The 20598-nt window shown below is 31.4% G+C and overlaps 1 protein-coding gene and 1 long non-coding RNA gene across 4 annotated transcripts in view; one reads left to right on the top strand and one right to left on the bottom strand.

The window, feature by feature from the left end:
• Nucleotides 1–76: 76 nt before the first annotated feature.
• Nucleotides 77–20598, bottom strand: part of LOC130901118 (phospholipid-transporting ATPase VD) — a 72978-nt gene continuing 52456 nt past the window's right edge. The window contains exons 7-18 of one of the 3 annotated variants that reach the window (XM_057812224.1): nt 20309–20574; nt 19945–20147; nt 18835–19134; nt 16247–16561; nt 15467–15739; nt 13252–13705; nt 12250–12493; nt 11777–11900; nt 9777–10039; nt 6586–6773; nt 5248–5333; nt 77–371 (exon numbers count right to left, since the gene is read on the bottom strand). In XM_057812224.1, coding sequence (XP_057668207.1) covers nt 337–371; nt 5248–5333; nt 6586–6773; nt 9777–10039; nt 11777–11900; nt 12250–12493; nt 13252–13705; nt 15467–15739; nt 16247–16561; nt 18835–19134; nt 19945–20147; nt 20309–20574 — 2751 coding nt within the window. In that variant the 3' untranslated portion in view covers nt 77–336. Of the gene's footprint in view, nt 5334–6585; nt 6774–9776; nt 10040–11776; nt 11901–12249; nt 12494–13251; nt 13706–15466; nt 15740–16246; nt 16562–18834; nt 19135–19944; nt 20148–20308; nt 20575–20598 lie in introns of all 3 variants that reach the window. The other 2 variants (XM_057812223.1, XM_057812222.1) reach the window with 2 other exon arrangements.
• On the top strand, nt 5351–8764 carry LOC130901122 (uncharacterized). The gene is made up of 2 exons (XR_009060248.1): nt 5351–5888; nt 8613–8764. It is a non-coding gene; the product is annotated as an uncharacterized LOC130901122 (long non-coding RNA).

The raw sequence follows: 20598 nt of genomic DNA, 5'->3' as shown, positions 1-20598 counted from the left end.
TATATATTTTTATTTCATCTACTAGCAGGATTTACACTTATCCAAAACTGCAACCTTTGAAAATAATACTCAAAACTATTGGTAAAATACTATTTTAATAAATACTCTATGAAATGTAACTCGATAGATAAAATTAATAGAAAACAAAAATGGCACAAATATACTTGTTGCACTAATCAGTAACAGGTAGGTAAGTTAATAAAAAAATAAATAACTTAGTTGGTCCCTTAAAAAGTATAAATCACAGCCTTTCAAATGCAAGCATTCAGTTTGTTGTCTTATAAATAATTGTATAAGGATCACTTTGCTATGAACACATCCCTCATCCCACAATCGTCAAAGGGTTATTCTGAGTCCTTGGATTGCTGGCTCTAGAAGATAGAAACACATTTTCAATTATGATTTTAACAATATTTTAGTTTTGTAATTATGCAATTAAATCTTGTATTTATAGCAGTTTTCAACAGGGAAAAACACCAATAATATCTCTTTCACATATGGCATCAAAGCATTTTGATTCCATATTCAGAAGTTGATAAAAGTTTGGTTCATATTACGAATTTTTTTACTACTCTGGCACTAAATGTAATACACACCTTCAATCACACATTATGTGTTTTAAATATTCTCCATAAATAATTTTATTCATTCAATTTCATCTCCCCATATCAAATTTTAACTTCCCTAACCTAACATAATATTAAGACTGAAGTTTTGAAAATAAATTAGTTTAGATCAAGGTTACCATCTGCAGATGCTAAGGCGAAAGTAAACAGTGTGTTAAGTTCCAGAAATTCTAACTACTAATATTTCCTCTATCTGGTGAATAGAAATCTCACAAATCACATTTTTATATTTTTCCCTCGAAGTACAATCTTTCAAATAAACCTGTCAAATTTTGAGCTCATTTCCTTCTAGCATACTGCTAGAATTTTTTTGCAAGTAACAAAAAAAATTCTTAATAAAAAACTACAAAGTTACATTGAAAGTGATAGATTATAGAGATACATGGAAGTGTTTACAGTTTACACAATTTTATCTGAAATTTTGAACATGAAAAATAGAACAAAACTAACAAAGAATTGCATGATAATTCATCGTTTTGTTTCGGAAATATGAAAATTATTTTTTGTATTGACCATGGATTCAGCACTGAATCAAAGCGGCAGTCATCTGAGAAAACTAGACCGGGTGAGACCCTTTGAAGTAGGCAAAAGTGCAATAATCTGCTCACAAGTTTATGGCATCTGTATTTTGGGAAAAGAGAAACAATTAACAGTGATTAAAGTTGTAGATTGTTGGATTAATTAAAAAAAGTCTCTTAAAGACAATACACTGTGTTACGGTAGATAAAAACTATAGTTGAATTTAATCAATTATATTCTCCAGATCCTAGCTTAAAAAAGACCTTTAAAATAGTCAAAGGAAAAAAATATGAATCAAACAAGAGAGTCATAGTTTGAGGCTAAAGAAAAATGATTCTATAATAATGATGTTGAAAAGCGTCGGGTTGATTGTGTTACTCAAAGGAAACTATATTGATAAATAAAAGAAAATTTGATCCAAAAACTTGTTTTTAATTTAATTACCGAGGACTTAGTGTTCAATGTGTTGTAATTTCGTTTTCCGGTTGTCCAATAAGGAAATTGAGAGCTCAAAACTTAGCGACAATTATTAGCAAGACATTACTGACAGATTTCAGGTTTGTGGGTCTCCAACAAGACAAAACAAAAAATTAAGGGTTATCCAAATGCAGAGCTTCTAAATGGAAGCTTTTTTGAAAATTACGGAGTGATTCTAATAAGAATATTCAATATTTTATGTTGCCACATTTAGAAAAGATACGTTTTTTTTTAGAAAAATGATATTGGAACCATCCCAAAGAAATGGAATTCAAAGTCAAAATTTTCACACAAAAAGTATTTGTCTGGTGTAAGATTACAGGAGCTGAGTTGGAAATTCTGAAACTGTTGATGATTTTCATACTGTTTACGCTACCACTACAAGTTTATCTCCAGTCTCTGAGAACGTTAGAGAAACGCTGTCATTGAAATTGTGAGTGTTGCTGTAGCAGTAGCGTAAACAGTGTGTTCATTAAGGGAACTGAAGTAGTATTTTCAAAATATCTTAATTCAGATTCGTAGATATTTTTTCATTACATTTCAATGAGTTGAAAACGTCTATAAAAATTGATATGTTGTACTACACACTCACACAAATTCAATCTATATTTCCAAACCCATCCTCTAATAATAACTACAAGAAAAGAAAGCACTGGTGTATATACAGTAAATCTATTGCGTTAATTTCTAATTTCAATAAATCACACCTTACTAGGTTATAACATATTAGGGAAAAAATTGGGGATAAGAATATCAATGTAATATCTCTAACTAGCTCAATTCCAATGAGCCAATGTACATGTCAATAGAACATAATGATGAACTTTACTGTTCCATTAGATTCCCACTCCACTTGATAACGAAAAAAAATATGCCTTTTGCTTGTGTTTGCATTTCTTGATACAAAAAATGCAAAAACAGTTTCCATAGCCGTGTATAAACAACTTATTACCTGAATACAATATCTAACAGATGGAGTTTATTGAAATTATTGTCGAGAAGTACTAATATAGTTAATCTACTGTTCACATATAAATCTATGGTTCCAGCAAAAATTCTTTGGGATCATTTAAAACAAGATGTTTACTGATACGGTTTTGAAGCAACAACTTAAGTAAAAAACTAAACTTTGTGATTGAAATACAGCTGAAATATTTAAGACTATTTAGTATATAATGGATTATTCAGCTAAAAGAAGTTATTTGGGTCTTTAATACAATAATATTTTTGGATTGTTTATTATATATATTTGTTAGAATGTGCATAAGTCATACTGGCAAAAAGAATCAAAACATTTTTAAGGTAAATTATTTGTTGCGTGTTGTGTTACAAATAATATTTTCAATAATAATAATTCTCATGAATTCATCACTTGAAAATTTCCATTTTTAGAATCTCGATGTACCTTGTTTGAATTTTTTGGAGGATCCCAAAGAATAAAATGAGATTCTAGTAAAACAGTTGAATTATATCGCTACGTTCTATTGAAATATATACTAGAAGATTGGAAATAAGTTGAAAATTTTATGTTGAAATTTCTGTTTCACAAAATAGTTACCAATACTGATTATAGCACTAAAATCAACTAGTGTATTTTAGCAAGGTTCAAAATCTATGAAAGCGTCATGCAATTCTTTACATCTAGCCGTTCGTATTTGTGAAGCTCAATTTGAAATCTTCAAATGTGTAAAGAAACTAATACTTTCTTCATCCAAATAAAGATAAAATTGATGTTTTATTAGAAATCATGCAGATATTTTCGAATAATCCTAATACGTGAACAGAAACGAGATATTACTATATACTTATATACTTACTACTATATACTAGTTTATTTTTAAAGTAACCACTGAGCTGATTGAAAACACTCTAATTATCTAAAAATCTATAGTATACTTATTATTTAATAGATTGCAAAAATTGATTATATTTCCTAACTACAAAACTGTTGGTATTACAATTAAAAGTTAATATACTGCGATAATAATTTATTTCCTATGTTTGATTACTATAATTTCCAATTTACGTGGGACACTTATAGCACGCGTGAGGTGATGCAGCATAGCACGTAGTTTTGTAATCTACAAGAATGAATACATTGACGCAAATTGATGATGCAGCGCGACCTAAAACGACACGCGTGAGCTCACAGACGTGTCCCGAAAAGTTGATAGAGGGTGTAACGAACACAGAGAACTTTAGATCAGATCATCTCGTGTACTTCAGCAAAGTGGTTTCAATTCATTCGGAAATAATTAGCAAAATCAGTATCACTCATTTTAGTTGTAATTGTAAATTGTCCACTATTTTTCTCTTTAATAAAATAACTTTATTAGGTGATTTAAATTTCTTCCTCATCAAGGAATTGAACATTTCCTCCTCAGCATCATCCGATTTTGAATCAAAACTTAAGTGCAATGACAATAATTAATTTGTTTAATTGTAAAAAATATCAGATATTTTTTTATGCCAGCTAGTAGCGAATTGCCAATCAAATCCAAACTCCACTGTTTTCTATTTGAAAACACGTGCCTCAATATGCAGATCACCAAGCAGCACGTGTAGCATGTACGAGTCGTGTCACGCTACCTCACACGTAAAGTGTCCTAATTTTCGCCTTGCCTTACTCTGTACATTACCACAGACAATATCGAAAACGGTCTTCTCGAACGATTTATGGAGGTTTAATCTGGAGCAAGGTTTGCCTCCTTCTTATCTAAAATAAACACTTTCAACTGCGCTGCTAGTGAGAGATTTATTTTGTAAAGCCAGGGAAATTTTATTCAATGTCTATTAATAATTTAACAAAAACAACAAACAGTGTTATGATTAGTCCTTTTCTATACTTTTTTGTACTATGCCTCACCTTAGCCCTTCTAAAATTCTTATGCCTCCCTTATCCAACATACATAATATTTAATATTAAAAAATTGCATTGTTTGCTTGAGAAAATTGAATATGTGGAAAAAGTCACGACAATTTTCTTCCGCATTTGGCTGAATTTGGGTATGTGATTTCTATTTATTTACAAAGCCATGCCATCGTTCATTTTTTATCAAATAAAGTTTTAACTGACTCATAATTTTTCAATTCTATGAGTTTTTGTTGTTAAAATGTTTCTGACATAATGAAACCAAATATTTTCACTTTTGCTTTCACAAGAGTTTTAATTGTTCATTGCATCAGCATCAGCTTTAATAGCATTAAAACATTTATTGCTGAATGAGATGTTTTTAGCTACAAAGTTTTCCTAATGAATAATGTAATACACAAGTATCATTTATGGATTCACATATTTCATCAATTTTAAGAAGCCGAATTATATAACATTCAAATTTAGCTCCGAAAACTAGTATGACATAATTGGCAAGAAGCGAAAGGCTTAAGCTCGTGTCGTTCATTTCAGACTCTCCCCCCTCAAAAATCAAACTGCCCCGTTGGGAAACACTGGTATAAAACCTTGTCGAGCAAGCCACAATAGTATTATCAGATTTTCTATACACATTTCAAGAATTTCAATAAAATATGAAGCAGTGTACTAGTAACACAAAAATGCACACTGCTCGATACCTGTATATAGAGGATGAGGATGTTGACCTTGACCAAGATACCAAAAACGTCTCACCTCTTCTAGTTGCTCTTTGCTCGAAAATTAATGCTTGTATGATATCATCTGGTGAAAAAAGTGTTTGGCTCACCCTGTACAAAACTCTGTAAAAATTATATGAAATTATCATATGTAAAAGAAGAGTAGTTATTTCTATGAGTGTATAATTAACGTGCAGCGGCGGATCTACAATTTTATTAGGGGGCTGAAGGCAAAGTAAATGTAACTGCATTATACAAAGTATTAAAGCATTAACGGATATCATATAATTGAAGACGTAGTAGTGGAATTTTGCTAATGAATATAATTTACGAATTTCAAACTTATTACATTTATAGCCCGAAAGCCCCCCTCGTAGATCCGTCACTGTTAACGTGTATATATTTAATATTCTGATTCATTAAAAGGATAATTAAAAGCAGAACATAAAACATAAAAAACTGATTACATCCTCAAGGTCCAATGTTTGTATTATTTAAAGCTGACATACTGTCTACAGCTACAACACAATAGGCATAATTACTAGCGAAGCAGCGCACAGTGTCACAACCAATGGACAAAAATTAAAAAAAAGACAGAGCAATGGACAAACATTAAAAAAAAATCGGCTTTTTCAGAAGTCAATCTAGCATTATGGCAAAGTTGAATGTTAAGAGAAGGTAAGTATTATTCTGATAAATAGATGGTTTGTATCTTGAGTATTGCTCTAATTCCAATTGTGTAAATAGATATTTAACCATTTCATTACATCTATTTATTGTTCAGTGTTCTTCTTGGAAAAAGAAATTGGTAATGATAGTTTACTATTTTTCTAACCATATATTACTAAAGATTGATCAGAAACATGGTAAATGTTTTTTTTTATTTTGAATTGTTGTAAAAGTGAAATTCTCGTATGTTTAGAGAAGTTATTCTCAAATACTTTAAAAAACACCTCTGGGTTTATGTTTGTATCTTATTTAGAATTTAAAATAGGAATAAAAATCTGCATCATACAGGTGCTTCTAGGTGATCATCTAATAACTTCTTTGATTTATTTGGAAACAATATGGATTAGTAAATATTCTATTAATTTCCAATGAAAGGACGACATCTAAAAAACATGCGAATAAGGCTGTGGACGAGGACATAGACCAATGTGAATTATCACAAAACAACGAAGAAGACCCTAGCGAAGAAGCAATGCACTTTTTGTGATATCAATGTTAGCACGGATAAGGAAACTGATTAACATGTAAATAGTAGGAAATTAATGTATTTTTCTAGAAAAAATTTATATTCCTTAAAAGCGCTGTATACAGCACATTTTTAATTTTGTCCACTATCCCTATATATTGTAAATTTGATATACTTTACCTTGGTAATAAAGCCACTACACAGGATAATAGAGTTACCAACCAATATGTAGGTCTTGACATAGCTATTTGAATCGTCCAATAGGTGCTAGGCAATCCAAAACAATTGACACAGTAGGTGTTGTATATTAAGGAATAGAGGTAAAAGGCTCCTATAGATAAAACTATAGATGCTGCATGAATAATAGTCTGAAAAAAAAATGAAATGTAGTAATATAAAAATGCCAGTACTCGATTACTACTTGAGCTGTTGTGTGAAAAGTTGATGAAAAGCATTCTTGAAAAATATAACAATACTGTATAAAGTCATAATTTCTCAATTTTCAACATTTAACATTTATGTGACGTAATCCACATAAAAAGTTTTTTAATAGTATATTATTAGGCAGAAATTAAATTTGAAAAATTACAAATAAATTCGAAATTCTTGTTCCAATTACCTCAAAGTTAGAGCCATTGAATTTCATTATAATGTTTATATGAAAAATGAAGCAATTCACAAAATTCTTTTCAAAGCTTTGATTAGTTCAATGAATTGAAATTAAATTAGAAAACAAGTTAATAAAAATATTTTCCTCAAAAATTGAGCAACTACAGCAAGTTCCAAGTAGGCGATCTAACCACTAGCGATCTAACGTAGGTGACGATTTTTTATAACCGTGTGAGAGAACGTTTATATAAAATCTCATTACGCCATCTATAAATGGTTCAATACAGCAGTTCAATTAATTGTCATCCGAATTAAGGCAGTGTGCGAAATTGTATAACAATATATCTATAGGAAGTTGGTCAATGTAGTGAAACAAATTTTTCAAAAAAATGTTTCATATCCGACCAATCGAATTGCATAATTTATTTGATACTACAAGTCTATATGAGTAAATCAGGTATTCAGATATACATAGTTTTAGTGAATCAATTGAAATGAAAATGTAGATTCTAGGATAAATATGCCATATATTGATGAGTTACTGGTACCGTTTAACTTAAGGAGGGAGCTTGCTTTAGAAGTTTAAAAAAATCTTTTTCTTGCATAAATATCTTCCTAAACTATCCAAGAATCTACCCCTAAAAGTTCAGAAGCAAATACGAAATGTTTTCGGAGTTACCGAAGAAATAGTGAGCAAGCGTTGAGCAGGTATATGAGCGGACGGATCGCTTGGAGAGCGCGCGTTCCGCCTCTCGATATATTGTACGTATTATAATCCAAAGGAACTAACGGTCTACGAGAAACTATTAACTATTGGTATAAGGTCCTTATGGAGCTATGGAGAAATAAAAGTATGTATATATGAGCTGGCTGCTATAAATTAACAATTTATCACGATCTGGCGATTCGAAGAAACTTGAATTTTGTAGAAGATATGGGAAATGCAAGAATGGCGACACTTGATCATTATTGCTCTACAGATGAATCGCCACGACAATTGCTCGAAAGGCGTCAAAAGCTGGTGTGAGTACCGCAAACCTGAAACACCCTGGCTACTCTTAAACATCCGCCACGTCTAAGTGACGAACATGTTGAAAAGCACATTCGTCCTGTGTACGAGGAATTATCTAAGGACGAGGCGTCTGACAGGACACACACAAAATGCGAACGAGTCGTTCAATTCCACTGTGTGCCGCATGACACCTAAACAACTCCACTAATGCATTGTCGAGATTGCTGCTTACATTGCTGTAGGAATGTTCAATAAAGGCTACAGTGCAGCATTGAAAATCATGCAGATACTAGATTTGAAAATTGGACAGCAATGCAACAATTTTGGAAAGATATGCAAAAAATAAACGTCCTAATGAAACGACAAAATGGATTGTATTCGAGATTAAATTCTCTCCTAGTTGAACCTAAAAAATCTTAAGAAAGTTAATATTAACTCATTTTTTAAATATTAAAATATTTATATAACAATTATTTTTTCAATTTCCGAAAAATTGTTGAGCTTTTCACTTTTTGTGGAATTTTCTTGGTTTAACTAGAAGCTATACTATTGCAAAATCCAATTTTATTTGGGTTCTTTGTTTCAGATGGAAATTGCGACCCACAACTTTCCACACGACAAATGCACATTCGCCTCAGCGAAATTCTTATACCAGGCATAATATGACATTTATCTTAATGAAAAAATTTGAGAAAATTGTTGGAATCTATAACAATAAACTCTGATAATTTGTTTCAATCGGATATGTCTTCCCTTTCCAAAAAAATCCTGCAAAATCTCGATTTTTGAAGCATCTAAAGCAGGCTCTTCCATTAAAGAAGTATTTTTAATTATTTTTCATAATATAACTAAAAGGCGTGGAGAATGAAATTGTTATAGCAGCAACAAGTTACCCAGCATCGATTTCAATTAGTATGTCTCATACACTCATATGCACAAGAAGTAACAAGTTTCAGCCCATTCCGGCTTGTTAATCAGCTACTACAGCCGCTTCAGGCGAGATGATGTTTACAATTTCTGCTAGATCTTAGATCTGCATTACATTTTATCGTTTCTTTCAAATTGTTGAAATATGTCTATGGCTATGATCCTGGGTGAAAAGTTAAGAATTCTCAAACTTGATTTTTTGTGAAGGCATAGTATGATCGGAGTTCGTTCCAAGTAAAAAACTCCGAATTTTTCAAGGAGATGCTGAAAAGGTCACAAAGCGATTTGTAAATAGAATACCTAAAAAATCATATTTTAGTTCCATTCTCCATTATGGCAAAGCGCTGTGCCACAAATAGCTTTTGATTCGATAGTATTAGGATACTAAAAGTTTTCTTATATGTCCACATTCACCTGCCCGCCAATTTTAGCACCGTGCGATTTCTATCTTATTTCGGAAATGAAAAATGAAAGGAATAAAAAGGAAATCTTTTTACACAATTCCTGACATTTAGAAGGCTACGGCAAAATAAATTAAACTTATTCCTCAGAAAGCCTTTGAAAAAAATTTCTCCAGTCATGTTATCAACATTGGGATAAGTGCATTGCTAACCGTAAGGCGGTATTTTGAAGATGAATTTATGTTAACTCTCTACTTTGCATGCAATGAAATGATTCACCCTTTTTTTTAAATCATACCTTCTAATGATCCATTAAAACTAGTTTAAATGATATTATATATTTGAAGTATATTAATTTGGCATATATAACGTCATTTACACCTAATACTAAGGAAAAATAATAAATAAATAATGGTACTTACCCAGGAACGCATTTCGATGGAAGCATGGAAAAGCATGACAAACATACAGCAAGTAGTTGCAGCAGTCCCAAATTCAAATACATCCACATCAGTATCATCATAAGCGTATTCACATATAAAAAATATAACCGTACTCTGAAAAAGTGCGTCTAACATTGTTAACCAAAATGAAAATGACCTATACACTTTTCCTAAACGTCCCCGACTATACAAATATGGATTCTTCAAGAGGATTTGTTGAGGAGCATCTTGATCATATACACCTAAAAAAATAATGTTACATGCATTAGCTGAGATTTTAGTAATTTCTGCCTTATTGAGATTTGTTTTCGCTTCAAAACAAAAAACAAATAGTATTTATAGTATTTTATAGCATTGCACAGTACTGACGAGCTGTGGTAGTTTAAGATAATGTGCTGGATCCACATTAGTATATGAAAGATATTACCCGCGACAGTTGCATGATGGAAAGACCAAGTATTTGCGAAACAAATATACTGAATGACAAAAAAAACGTTTTTGTAAAAATTCAAAAATTTGTTACAGCTTAACTTATCAAGCCACAAATATGGTTTGTTTAAATTTTTACGTTTATATGTTAAGTTGTCAATGAAGCAAAAGTCTTAGGTTGGATTTTTGGATGTCGTGAAGAGCTCATTTAGAGAGGACAAACAGATATCTACACAATAAACTACGATGTCAATGGATGTGCTCTACGCACTATACTACAATTTCAATGAGCGTGTGCTCAAGAAGGCCGAGTTCATAGTACTACAGGTTTTGGATGTCGTAGAGCGACTACATAACGACAAGCTTGTCGATCGAGGCTTTTGGCTTTTAGAGACCAGTTTAGCATCATCCAAGTAACATTAAATCAGTGGTTTGAAGAGCATATTTTCAATAACAGTATGACGTAAAATATGAAGTTTTGGGCTTGTTTTACCGTTCTCAATGGGTGCTGCTCTTCAACGCTTAATATGGTCATAGCCCTCTGCTCTGGTACAAAGAGAGAATTCAATGAGAGCAGCAATGGAATCGGGCCATCTTCAGTAATGAACTCTTTTTTTGTCGGGGGATACACGGTAGTCGGGAAAATGTGAAAAGGAAACGTGGAGCCAAATTTAAACAGTGTAAACACTCTGGATGTTATAACCAATTTTTGAAACCGTTGGTGATATTCATACTGACAACACAGTTTACACCACCACTACTAGGGAGGGATAAAGGACAAAGACAAAAGGCTTGTTCCTTACAGCCCATACTATAGTTTAGTAGTTATTAGGTTTTAGTTTACCTTCAGTCTCTTATGATGATAATTTGGTTATCGAAACGCGCGTCAGACAGTGTAATTGTAAGTGTTGGTGTAGTGGTAGTGTAAACTGTGTGTTCAGTCTGGATATTAAAGCTAAACAGCTACATGACAAACTGATAGTTTGTTCAGGAAATAGCGGAGCCATATGGTCATTCTAAATTAATGTACATCGTGCAAGACTAGTATTTTTCAAAAAGACAATAGCAGACCATATGATGTAAGAAAATTGAAGTCTTTGAACAATTGCTCATTAACCATTTAGAGTGGGCACTAAGATAGCACGATAGCAGCTTTCACAGACTTTATCTCGCAAAGTTGAGGTTTACTTGGAATGGAAAGCGGCAAGATATGGATCATCATATCGTAACCAAACCTATGCGCTTCAATGAGTGTATATGGCATTCTATTATCAATTTGGAACTGTTTGAAAAACTCATTCAAGAATCCCTAATGGACTTCAAGTAACTCATTTAAAAATTCTTAATGTGCTTCAAATGTTATTAGCTGATGATTTGAAGTTTAAAGCGTGACATGTTGACCTAAAGTGAGTCCCAGATATTAGGGCCCGTAAAATTTCATGAAATGAAAAGAACAGTAAAAAAACTCCATTTTTCCTGCACTATGAGTTTGTTCAAGTAGTTTTGGCAAAATAGACTTAATATACTAATATTATTGTCATTACACTTACCAATAGCTAAAGGAGGTAATGAAGTGAATAATAGATTATATAACATAAGATACATTTGATCGATCATCACTGTTCCAGAGAATCCACAATACATCTGGTACCAAAAACAGAGGAACACAAATGCCTGAAATAAATTAAAAAAGTACAGTTGTATTTTGTACTGAATAATATACTTTAAAACCCTTGGACATCTTAGAAGAAATTTTAATGTTTATGTTATGTTTAATAAAAAAAATGGAGTTGGTCAGATATATTATCACCACATGAAAACATTTTAATTTAAGCGCCAGCAGTGGTAGGATTGCAATTATTACTGTGTTTTATAGAACATGATTTATTGATATTTCAATATTACTTTCATTTGATGTTAGTTTTAAGGACAACAACAACTGATACTGACAGCAATGATGAGAAACCTTATTCTTAAAACTTTTAGTTAAACGTATTCAATTATATACAAACTTTATACTTACAGCATTTTTATAAAAAAAATATAAAACCATTCTTGAAAGTCTATCATAGCTCCAATGACCATGAACTAATAAAAACTTTTCCAAATACTTGAACCTGGGTAATGCAAAATCTGCAGCCATTACAGCTTGCATACCTTCTTGACCTGATATGCCAATGCCAACATCGGCAGTCTGAATCATCGACACATCATTTGCCCCATCGCCAATAGCCAATGTCCTTTTTTTAAATTCTTCTTTAACTACCCTGAAAAAGTGGAATCATTATTAATATTCTAAATATTAATTTGAACAACGAATGTCATTTTAGAGTAAAGTTACAGAAACAAAAAACAGTATTATAAAGTATCAGTTGAAACATAAATAATTACACTTGACTAATAAAATTTTGAGTTTTCTTATTAGTTCGTTTCATAATTTGGAAATTTTGGAATATAATACTAAATACATCCTGATAATTGTTACGGCGATAGCATTAGACACTTTTGAAAACAGACACAACTAAAATTATATCTAATTCTGATAACTTTGATTTATAATTTTAAATTTCCACTAATATAAACAAGTGTAGTAAGTGAAGTTCTCAAAGTTTAATAAATGAAATATGATTTGTTCTCATCTCAAAGTAAGGATATTTTCTCTTTTATATGAGCAAATTATTGAATATTGGCCCAAAGGGTGTCTTAGTATTTCCTATCTTCTTCAAAATATGAAATCAATGTAAATAAATAGAATTTGAAGTGCCATTTTTTTACTGTTCTTATGCCAAGAGGCATCATCCTTTTTCAAGTGATTATCAAATTGTGTGGAATATTTTATGGATGTTTGACAAACTTTTGCCGTGATCTTCTGATATTTGTTCGTCTACCTTCTACCAATATACAAGAGTTTTAAGAGTACAGTACATACCAATAATTGATACAACTTCATCAACTGACACTTTTTGAGAAATCTTGAGGAATATTTGACAACTTAATGTATATAAAATCGAAATTAATGACTCACCTAACAATATAAGCTTTCTGTAGTGGTGTGGCTCTACAACACAATACTGAATTACAGTATGTTGTCAGTTTTAAAAATGGTTTTGTAAGATTTGCTCGCCTGTCTAAAATAAAAGTTAAAGTTTTTCCATCAACAGCCAAAGCTCTAGTTTTAGATTTATTTGAGATTTGTGAAGACCCAATACTATTTAAGGGCTGTATCCTACTGTCATCTTGCCTTTCTTTTTCCTGACGTTCTATATCTGCCAAGTAAAAATGAATAGTTCTTTCTGCGGCTTCTTTGGATCGTGCCATAATTTTTAATAGTTCCATTTGAGGAGAAAATAATTTTGCTGAATAAGCTATATTGATTGCCGTTTCCGGTTTATCTCCTGTTAACACCCACACTACTATTCCTGCTGAAATTATATTTGCAAGAGTCTCTGGAACTCCCTCTTGTAGCCTATCTTCAATACCTAAAATTCAATAAATATTTTTCAGGAATTATAAACCGACGAAGACATTCGAATAAATACAATGACAAATTATAAATGAAAAAATTTCTCTTATAATTTAATAAAGAAAATGGATATCTTTATATAACATTCATTTTTTTATCATATACATTGAAACGAACTTAATAGTCTCCTGAAGCAAAATTCATAAAAATATATATGTATACACCCTTAAGATGGCATAAACAGAAGTTCAGATTTTGAAAAATTATGAAGAAAATTCGAATTATGAATAAGAATGATACATGAAATGAAATAATTAAAAAGCAGAGTGCGAGTGCAAGTAGATTTCATCAGCTAATATTCCGAGTGGCAAAGTGATCACGAAAATAAGACATGAGACTTTCATTACAGGGGTAAGTAGGAAGAAAAATTCTCAAATTGTACCCAAAGAGTTCAAAACTTATATCGGGAGCTGGCTCTAGAGTATTTTGGAATTGGCATCAAATACTCACTACCAATAGGATCCTGTACGAGCGACATTCAGGCAGAAATTCATTGAGAGATATATGGATAGGTATTTGGAAAGAAATAATCATAAATGATGCAAAACGATCCATTCTAAGAATCAAATTGCTAGGCAAGAGCAACTAGGTCTTGTTGGTAATTGATGCCCGATTATTCCGGAATCATAGAAATAAGGAGATCAATATAATTATGTAAGAACGTTTCTGGGGTCTAACCAAATGCACTTATAAGAAAGTAATTTCAAAGAAGAAGGAATCTGAAAGAGGATTACTATAGTCATTTCTTCAAGCTAGAACTTTAATACTGAGAGATCTAAAAAATATTTGAATTTGAATAGAAACCATCTAATGAGACTACATCTAATAAAAACTAACACTTGCAGATTGTTGGGAAGAAGAAGACACTCTAGTTACTGAATTTGCATCTAAAGCCAATACTAAAACAATTTGGAGCATTGAATCTAAGGATGGTGGAGTAGGAAGGCAAGCTGTAGAAGATCTAACGACGAAACTAGGTCGCAGTTTAAGGTTACACTCTATATATAATCTACAAAATAAAAGGAAAAAATTATGTAAAGTCTTGAAATACATTAAAGAGAATATTCATATATTTAAGTTTTTATTTCAGGATATCGGATGGGTCTTTGTCCTCTTCTAATTATACTTGTCCTGGATAGGATGATGAAAACAGTAACAATAAACTGGAAACAATAATTGGCTATACAAACCTAGAAACGGTAAAAATAGATGGATTAGTTTATGCAGATGATATAGTAATCGTAATAGATATAATTAATAAAATGGAAAAAAAGTAGACATATAGATAAAGACAATAGAAGAACTAAGAATGAAAGTAAATATCAAGAAATGCAAAAGGATGGTAATAAATAAAAAAATAAAGCAAGGGAAAGAATATTTGGAAGTCATTTTCCCAACGGAAAAAGATATATAGCGATAGCGAACAGAGTAAAGAGAGCAAATCAAATAAGACAAAAAAAAGTACAAACGCGATAGCTGTTCCCAAGTTAATATATAGTAGTGAAAATTAGGTAATGAACAAAAAGATATAGAGTAGAATAGTAGCATCGGAGATGAAGCAACTGAGGAAAATAGCAGGGAAAACATTTTTCATCAATATTCATCAATAAACATTTTTCACCAATACTTATTAAGGAAAGATAACAGTGACAGTAAAAAGATTATGTGAACGTCTAGAAATATATTGAAGAGAATATTGTTAAGATAATGTTATTACCTGTAGCTCCCAATAAAGTCAGATTAGTTTCAATACTGCAGTAACTGTCTCTTATTTTTCTTTCTAAATTGTCTGAACTAAGTTCTAATTCTTGATGTTTTCGATGCCATTCGTCATATTGATGTTGAGCCAAAACACGTTTTGCCATTACTAAAATCCGAAGACCTTCCCTAGAGTAATTATTTAAATGTTGTTGTGTTCTATTTATTATCAATTTCTGTTCAGAATCATCCTCAACAGGGGTTAATTGTGGCAAGATTGCTGAATCGGCTCCTAAAAATGAATCGTAATTGAAAAAGACTCAATATAATCAAAGAACAATTTTCATAAACACTTGGCCTTTAACTATATGGTTACTTAGTTATCGAATATTATGTAGTGTCTATACTTAATCTGTTTTAAAGAATTTATGGGAATATTCCATTATTTAAGTTTTTAAGTGTTCTAGAATGTTTTGGAATTCTACTAGAATATTTAGGGTCTTGGATTGACTAGGAAAACAGCGCACGATAAGAGGCGTAAAAAATTATGGAAGCGCTCATAATTTGGAAAAATTGTGAGTAAATATGTGTATAACAATACAATTGAGGAATAAATAGTTAAAAATCGGATGTGATACAGAATTACTGTTAATTATTTGTACTTCATGTTTTGACTGGATGAAATGTATGAAAAAAAATACTGAAATATGCACTGGTGGATTAGATTTTTGTTAATTAGACATTTTACAACGATTTTTTAAAACTTTAAAATAATTTAAACCAGTATTTTAATAAATACCTTTTGTATACATGATGATCTGCTTTGTTAACGGATGCTTCACAATGATACTCATTCTCTTTCGTACAGAATCAAAAGATAGTACATTCAGAATTTCAAAATGCAGTTTTCCCTTATCGGGAGTTTCAATATTAACAAAAGTCGGAGTTCTTTTGATAAGTTTTATTCCATAATTGTAGGCAGTATCTACTAATGCCAATTCATCTGGACTTTCTGCTTCAAAAATTGGTTTACGATCATAAGGTGATGGTGTCACAGATACATTTAATTTTGCTTTTTGTTCATCAGTCAAATTCGTACCTTTTTTAAGGAAATCTGAAAATAAACAATTGAATTTTTACTAACAGCCAAAATTATTTGAGATAATGTTCCTTGTTTATAGACCAAGTTAAGAAATAATACATTTTTGTCTTTTAAACTAAATTCATATTACGAATACTGCTAAGAAGTGTGTTATAATTTAATAAAGATAACATGAGATGGAGACAATTGAGAAAAATAAGCCACTATTTTGTAATGATAGTGCAATGAAATGGCTGACGCTCTAAAGGGCATAAAGAGAATAAGAAGACATAGTATGGACGTGAAATAATTTAAAGAGCTCATAAACGTTTGTTCTAAAAGTATCTTTTCCATAAAATTATGGAGGCAGTTAAGAAAGGTTTTGGTTATGAATGCATGACAGCTGGTAGGTAGATCAGAGTTTTTGAAACATATCTTAATGCAACATTCATCAGGAACGATTTAACACTAAGGTATAATAATGCTCAGTCTTACATGTTGCAATAAATGTATATGAGAATTTTGCAGAGTTTGAAATCCCACTAGCAAATTGGTCAACTATAAACCTAGATCTATACCCAACTGAACATGCTTTGGATATTTTTTGGAGGAAAATGCGATCTGTACGAACTCCTGCAAATTCACATCAGCTCCACTGTTTTAATTGGAGAATGGTAAGAAATCAACCCAGCTTATATTCAAAATTTACAGCATACCTAGATGAATTATCCTTAATATTTGTGCATACTTTCTATAAAGTCTTTTGTATTGTTCACTTTATTTTCAGTTTTCATTATGTCTCATATTGAATTAAATATGTAAACTCATTGTTGTTAACATAGTTTTAAATGTAACGTGTTTTTAACAAGGGGGAACAGCCCTGACACTGCAAATGTGGTTTTAAAGTTGAAGTAAACAACACTTTGTGTGACCCTGTGTAAAACGAATAAATTTACCTACGTTTTAAAGAGTAATAAACAATCAAATCGAATTTAAAATAATAAATTTTACAATATCAAACTTCTCCGATTTTTTGAAGGGATTGATAATTTAGACGGTGAGTGTGTTTAGCCTAGTCGTTAAAATCTATTTTTTCTATGACTTGTGGATGAATCTTATTTCCATCTTTATTATTAAAATGTTTGTCTATTTATGAATAATGTCTTAGTGATTCCCAAAAAGGTTCAGATGAGCCCCAAGGGGTCTAAGCAAATTTACATCACAGGATTTTTTAATGAGATTTGGAAATATGGTAGTAATGTACTATCTTTTTCTTCTGCTATCCATTAATGGATGTTTGCGATCACTTCTGACCATTTTTTCTTGTCTCTGGTGGTATGAACTAATTCTCCCAGTATATTTCCTTCTACCAAGAATTGAAGCCAATAGTACCTATCATTCTGTATCACATGTCCCAGGTATGCTGTTTGTCTACGTTTTATCATGTCCAGCAATTCACGTTCTCTTCCTATTCTTCTCATAATTTCTTCGTTGGTTTTTCTTACCATCCATGGTACTCTCGAAATATTTAGGTAGATCCACATCTTAAATACCTCCAAACTGTTAATGGTGTTAACCTCCCATACCATATAATAGCACAGAACATATGTAGCATTTTGTGAATCTTATTCACAGGTAGAGGTCAAAGTCAGAGTTCATAAGCACGGTTTTGAATTACATGAACGAGCTCTTTACTTTTTCTATCCTGTACTTGATCTCTACGTCTGATGACCAGTCTTCACATGACCAAGTTCCCACATAGTAAAATTTTGTTACCCGTTCAATCTTTTTACTATTGCATGATAGTTTTACATTCTGGAACTCATCTAATTTGCGAGTGATTACTAGAATTTTTTTTATGTTGATATTGATTCCTATAAGCCGAGTATGTATTCCAATTATGTCCAGGAGCCTTTGAAGGTAATTCATGTTGTCTGCTAACAGGACTGTGTCATCGGTATATCGTATATTGTTGATCAATGTGCCATTCACTTTGATGCCTAATTGTTGACCCTCGATAGCTTCTTGAAAGATGTTTTGTACCATCAAAACTAGTATTATTTTGAAACTGGTCTACAACAAAAAATTAGGTCATAAAACCAGATTTTGATAGTTTTTAGTTTTAATGACTTTGGAATTAGTAGGAAGTTAGTTTGATTTTTTAATTAGGATTATAATTCAGGTCCTACATGTTCTTGCTTCAATCTTTGTCATAAGGAGTAGTTTCCGTTTATATTTCTCTCTTATTTACTTGTTGTTAATATGAGCCTTTGTATAGTTTATTTTGATATTATAAGTTTACTTACTTATGGATGGTATATTGAGCAATTTAGGTCGATTAGCCTTAGAAACAGTAACATCAGTCTGTGGTGTTTCAAACGAAGGTGATGATTCTATAGAGTCTATAGGAGAAAGGGTAGGAACATGTTGATGCCTCTTAGAATCAAATAAATAGGAATTTAATGGTGGGGACGGAGTTACCGAACGCGATTCTTCCAAGCGACTGTACTTGTCATTTGATGTTACAGATTGTGATGCAGTACTAGTGGAACTATTCTCGCTGGAGTTCTGTTCTAATTTATCGAAAGAAGTATCCTCGATGACACCTAAAATAAACTCAACTATAACAATTGAATATTTATAGAAAAAAATTGGGGAATATAAATATTAATAAATTAAAAAGAAAAATCGAACAAATAAAAAAATATCAAGTGATAATTTTTTAAAATAAAGATAATAATTTGCAAATTTTAATTTATTTTTAAAATGCTTCAAATTTATGTAGAATTCATCAAAAATTAACGTTCTGTCTATGGTGATGTATTGAAATAATTTTGAAAATGATTTATTGTCTAAGAAAGCGCTAGAGGAACTGAAACGTGAGAAGTGAATAAAAACTGAGACAGAGCCAGACTAGAAATTTGTAAAATCAAAATTGGTCATGAGGATGAAGAGAATGAATTGGAGCTCCATTTGTCTCCATTTCATTAAAAATTATTTCATATAAATAAAAGTAGGTGAATACTGTATACACATCGTAATCCTTTAAAAGGAAACTAGACAAAGTACCACCACATAATGTAACACTCTTTAAGTTAGGCAAAAATCAACATATATAGCTTTTTTATAAGGAATTAACCTGTAAAAAGACAACAATTGACAGATATCAAAAACGGCTTGCCAACGAACGTTCAACACGCTCCCAGATCATTACTGCTACCAATAGGTTGCTACTTAAGTTTTGAGATATGGCAACACTGATGTTAATATATCAAATCTGATTGCCATTATGAAATTTGATATTTTTAATGGTGAACGTACTCAGAATGTCTTGTCATATGAGTGCTACTTGGGTTGTTTACAGATACTTTAAGAACAGTTTTGATTGGGAATATAAGTAATGAAATAATACTTACCGCTTGCATTCATTAAATCATGATGTGGATGTTTTGCGCAAACAACTGTATTACAAATTGCTAACAATAATAGGAATTCTTCAATCCGAGAAGAATGATTGTTATTAGAGATCGAAACTTGATCTGCGAAAATCCCACCTAATTCTGACATAAGTCTACTATTCACAGCAACAGAACAACATAGATTTGATGTTTCACCGCTCCTAAAATAAAATCAACATCATTAATTTTTGGTAAATGGAAAGAAGTACAAAGTATAATGCTTTATTTAAAGAGAAAATGCTTTAAACGATAGCTCATCTTATATAATTTGTATTCTAATCGGAAGTTGAGTATTTTGTTTCAGAAAAAAGTTAAATCTTACCCATTTCCTTCATTTTCAAGAACATGCTCATAATCCAATCCTGCTATGGCACATCTTCGGAATATCATTCGGTTTTCTGTTAGTGTACCAGTTTTGTCAGAAAAAATATATTGGATTTGACCAAGTTCTTCGGTTATATTTAAGGCACGACATTCAGTTCTCTTGTCCGTGACGGGATCATAGAGATCAGTATTATTATGGATATGATATACTTGTATAATCTTACACATTTCTAAGGTTACATATAATGATAAAGGAATCATAATCTGAAATAGGGAAAAATAAAATTG

This window comes from Diorhabda carinulata, chromosome X, assembly GCF_026250575.1.
Source record: "Diorhabda carinulata isolate Delta chromosome X, icDioCari1.1, whole genome shotgun sequence".
NCBI classification, from domain to species: domain Eukaryota; kingdom Metazoa; phylum Arthropoda; class Insecta; order Coleoptera; family Chrysomelidae; genus Diorhabda; species Diorhabda carinulata.
This window is presented reverse-complemented; position numbering and strand designations above follow the sequence as displayed.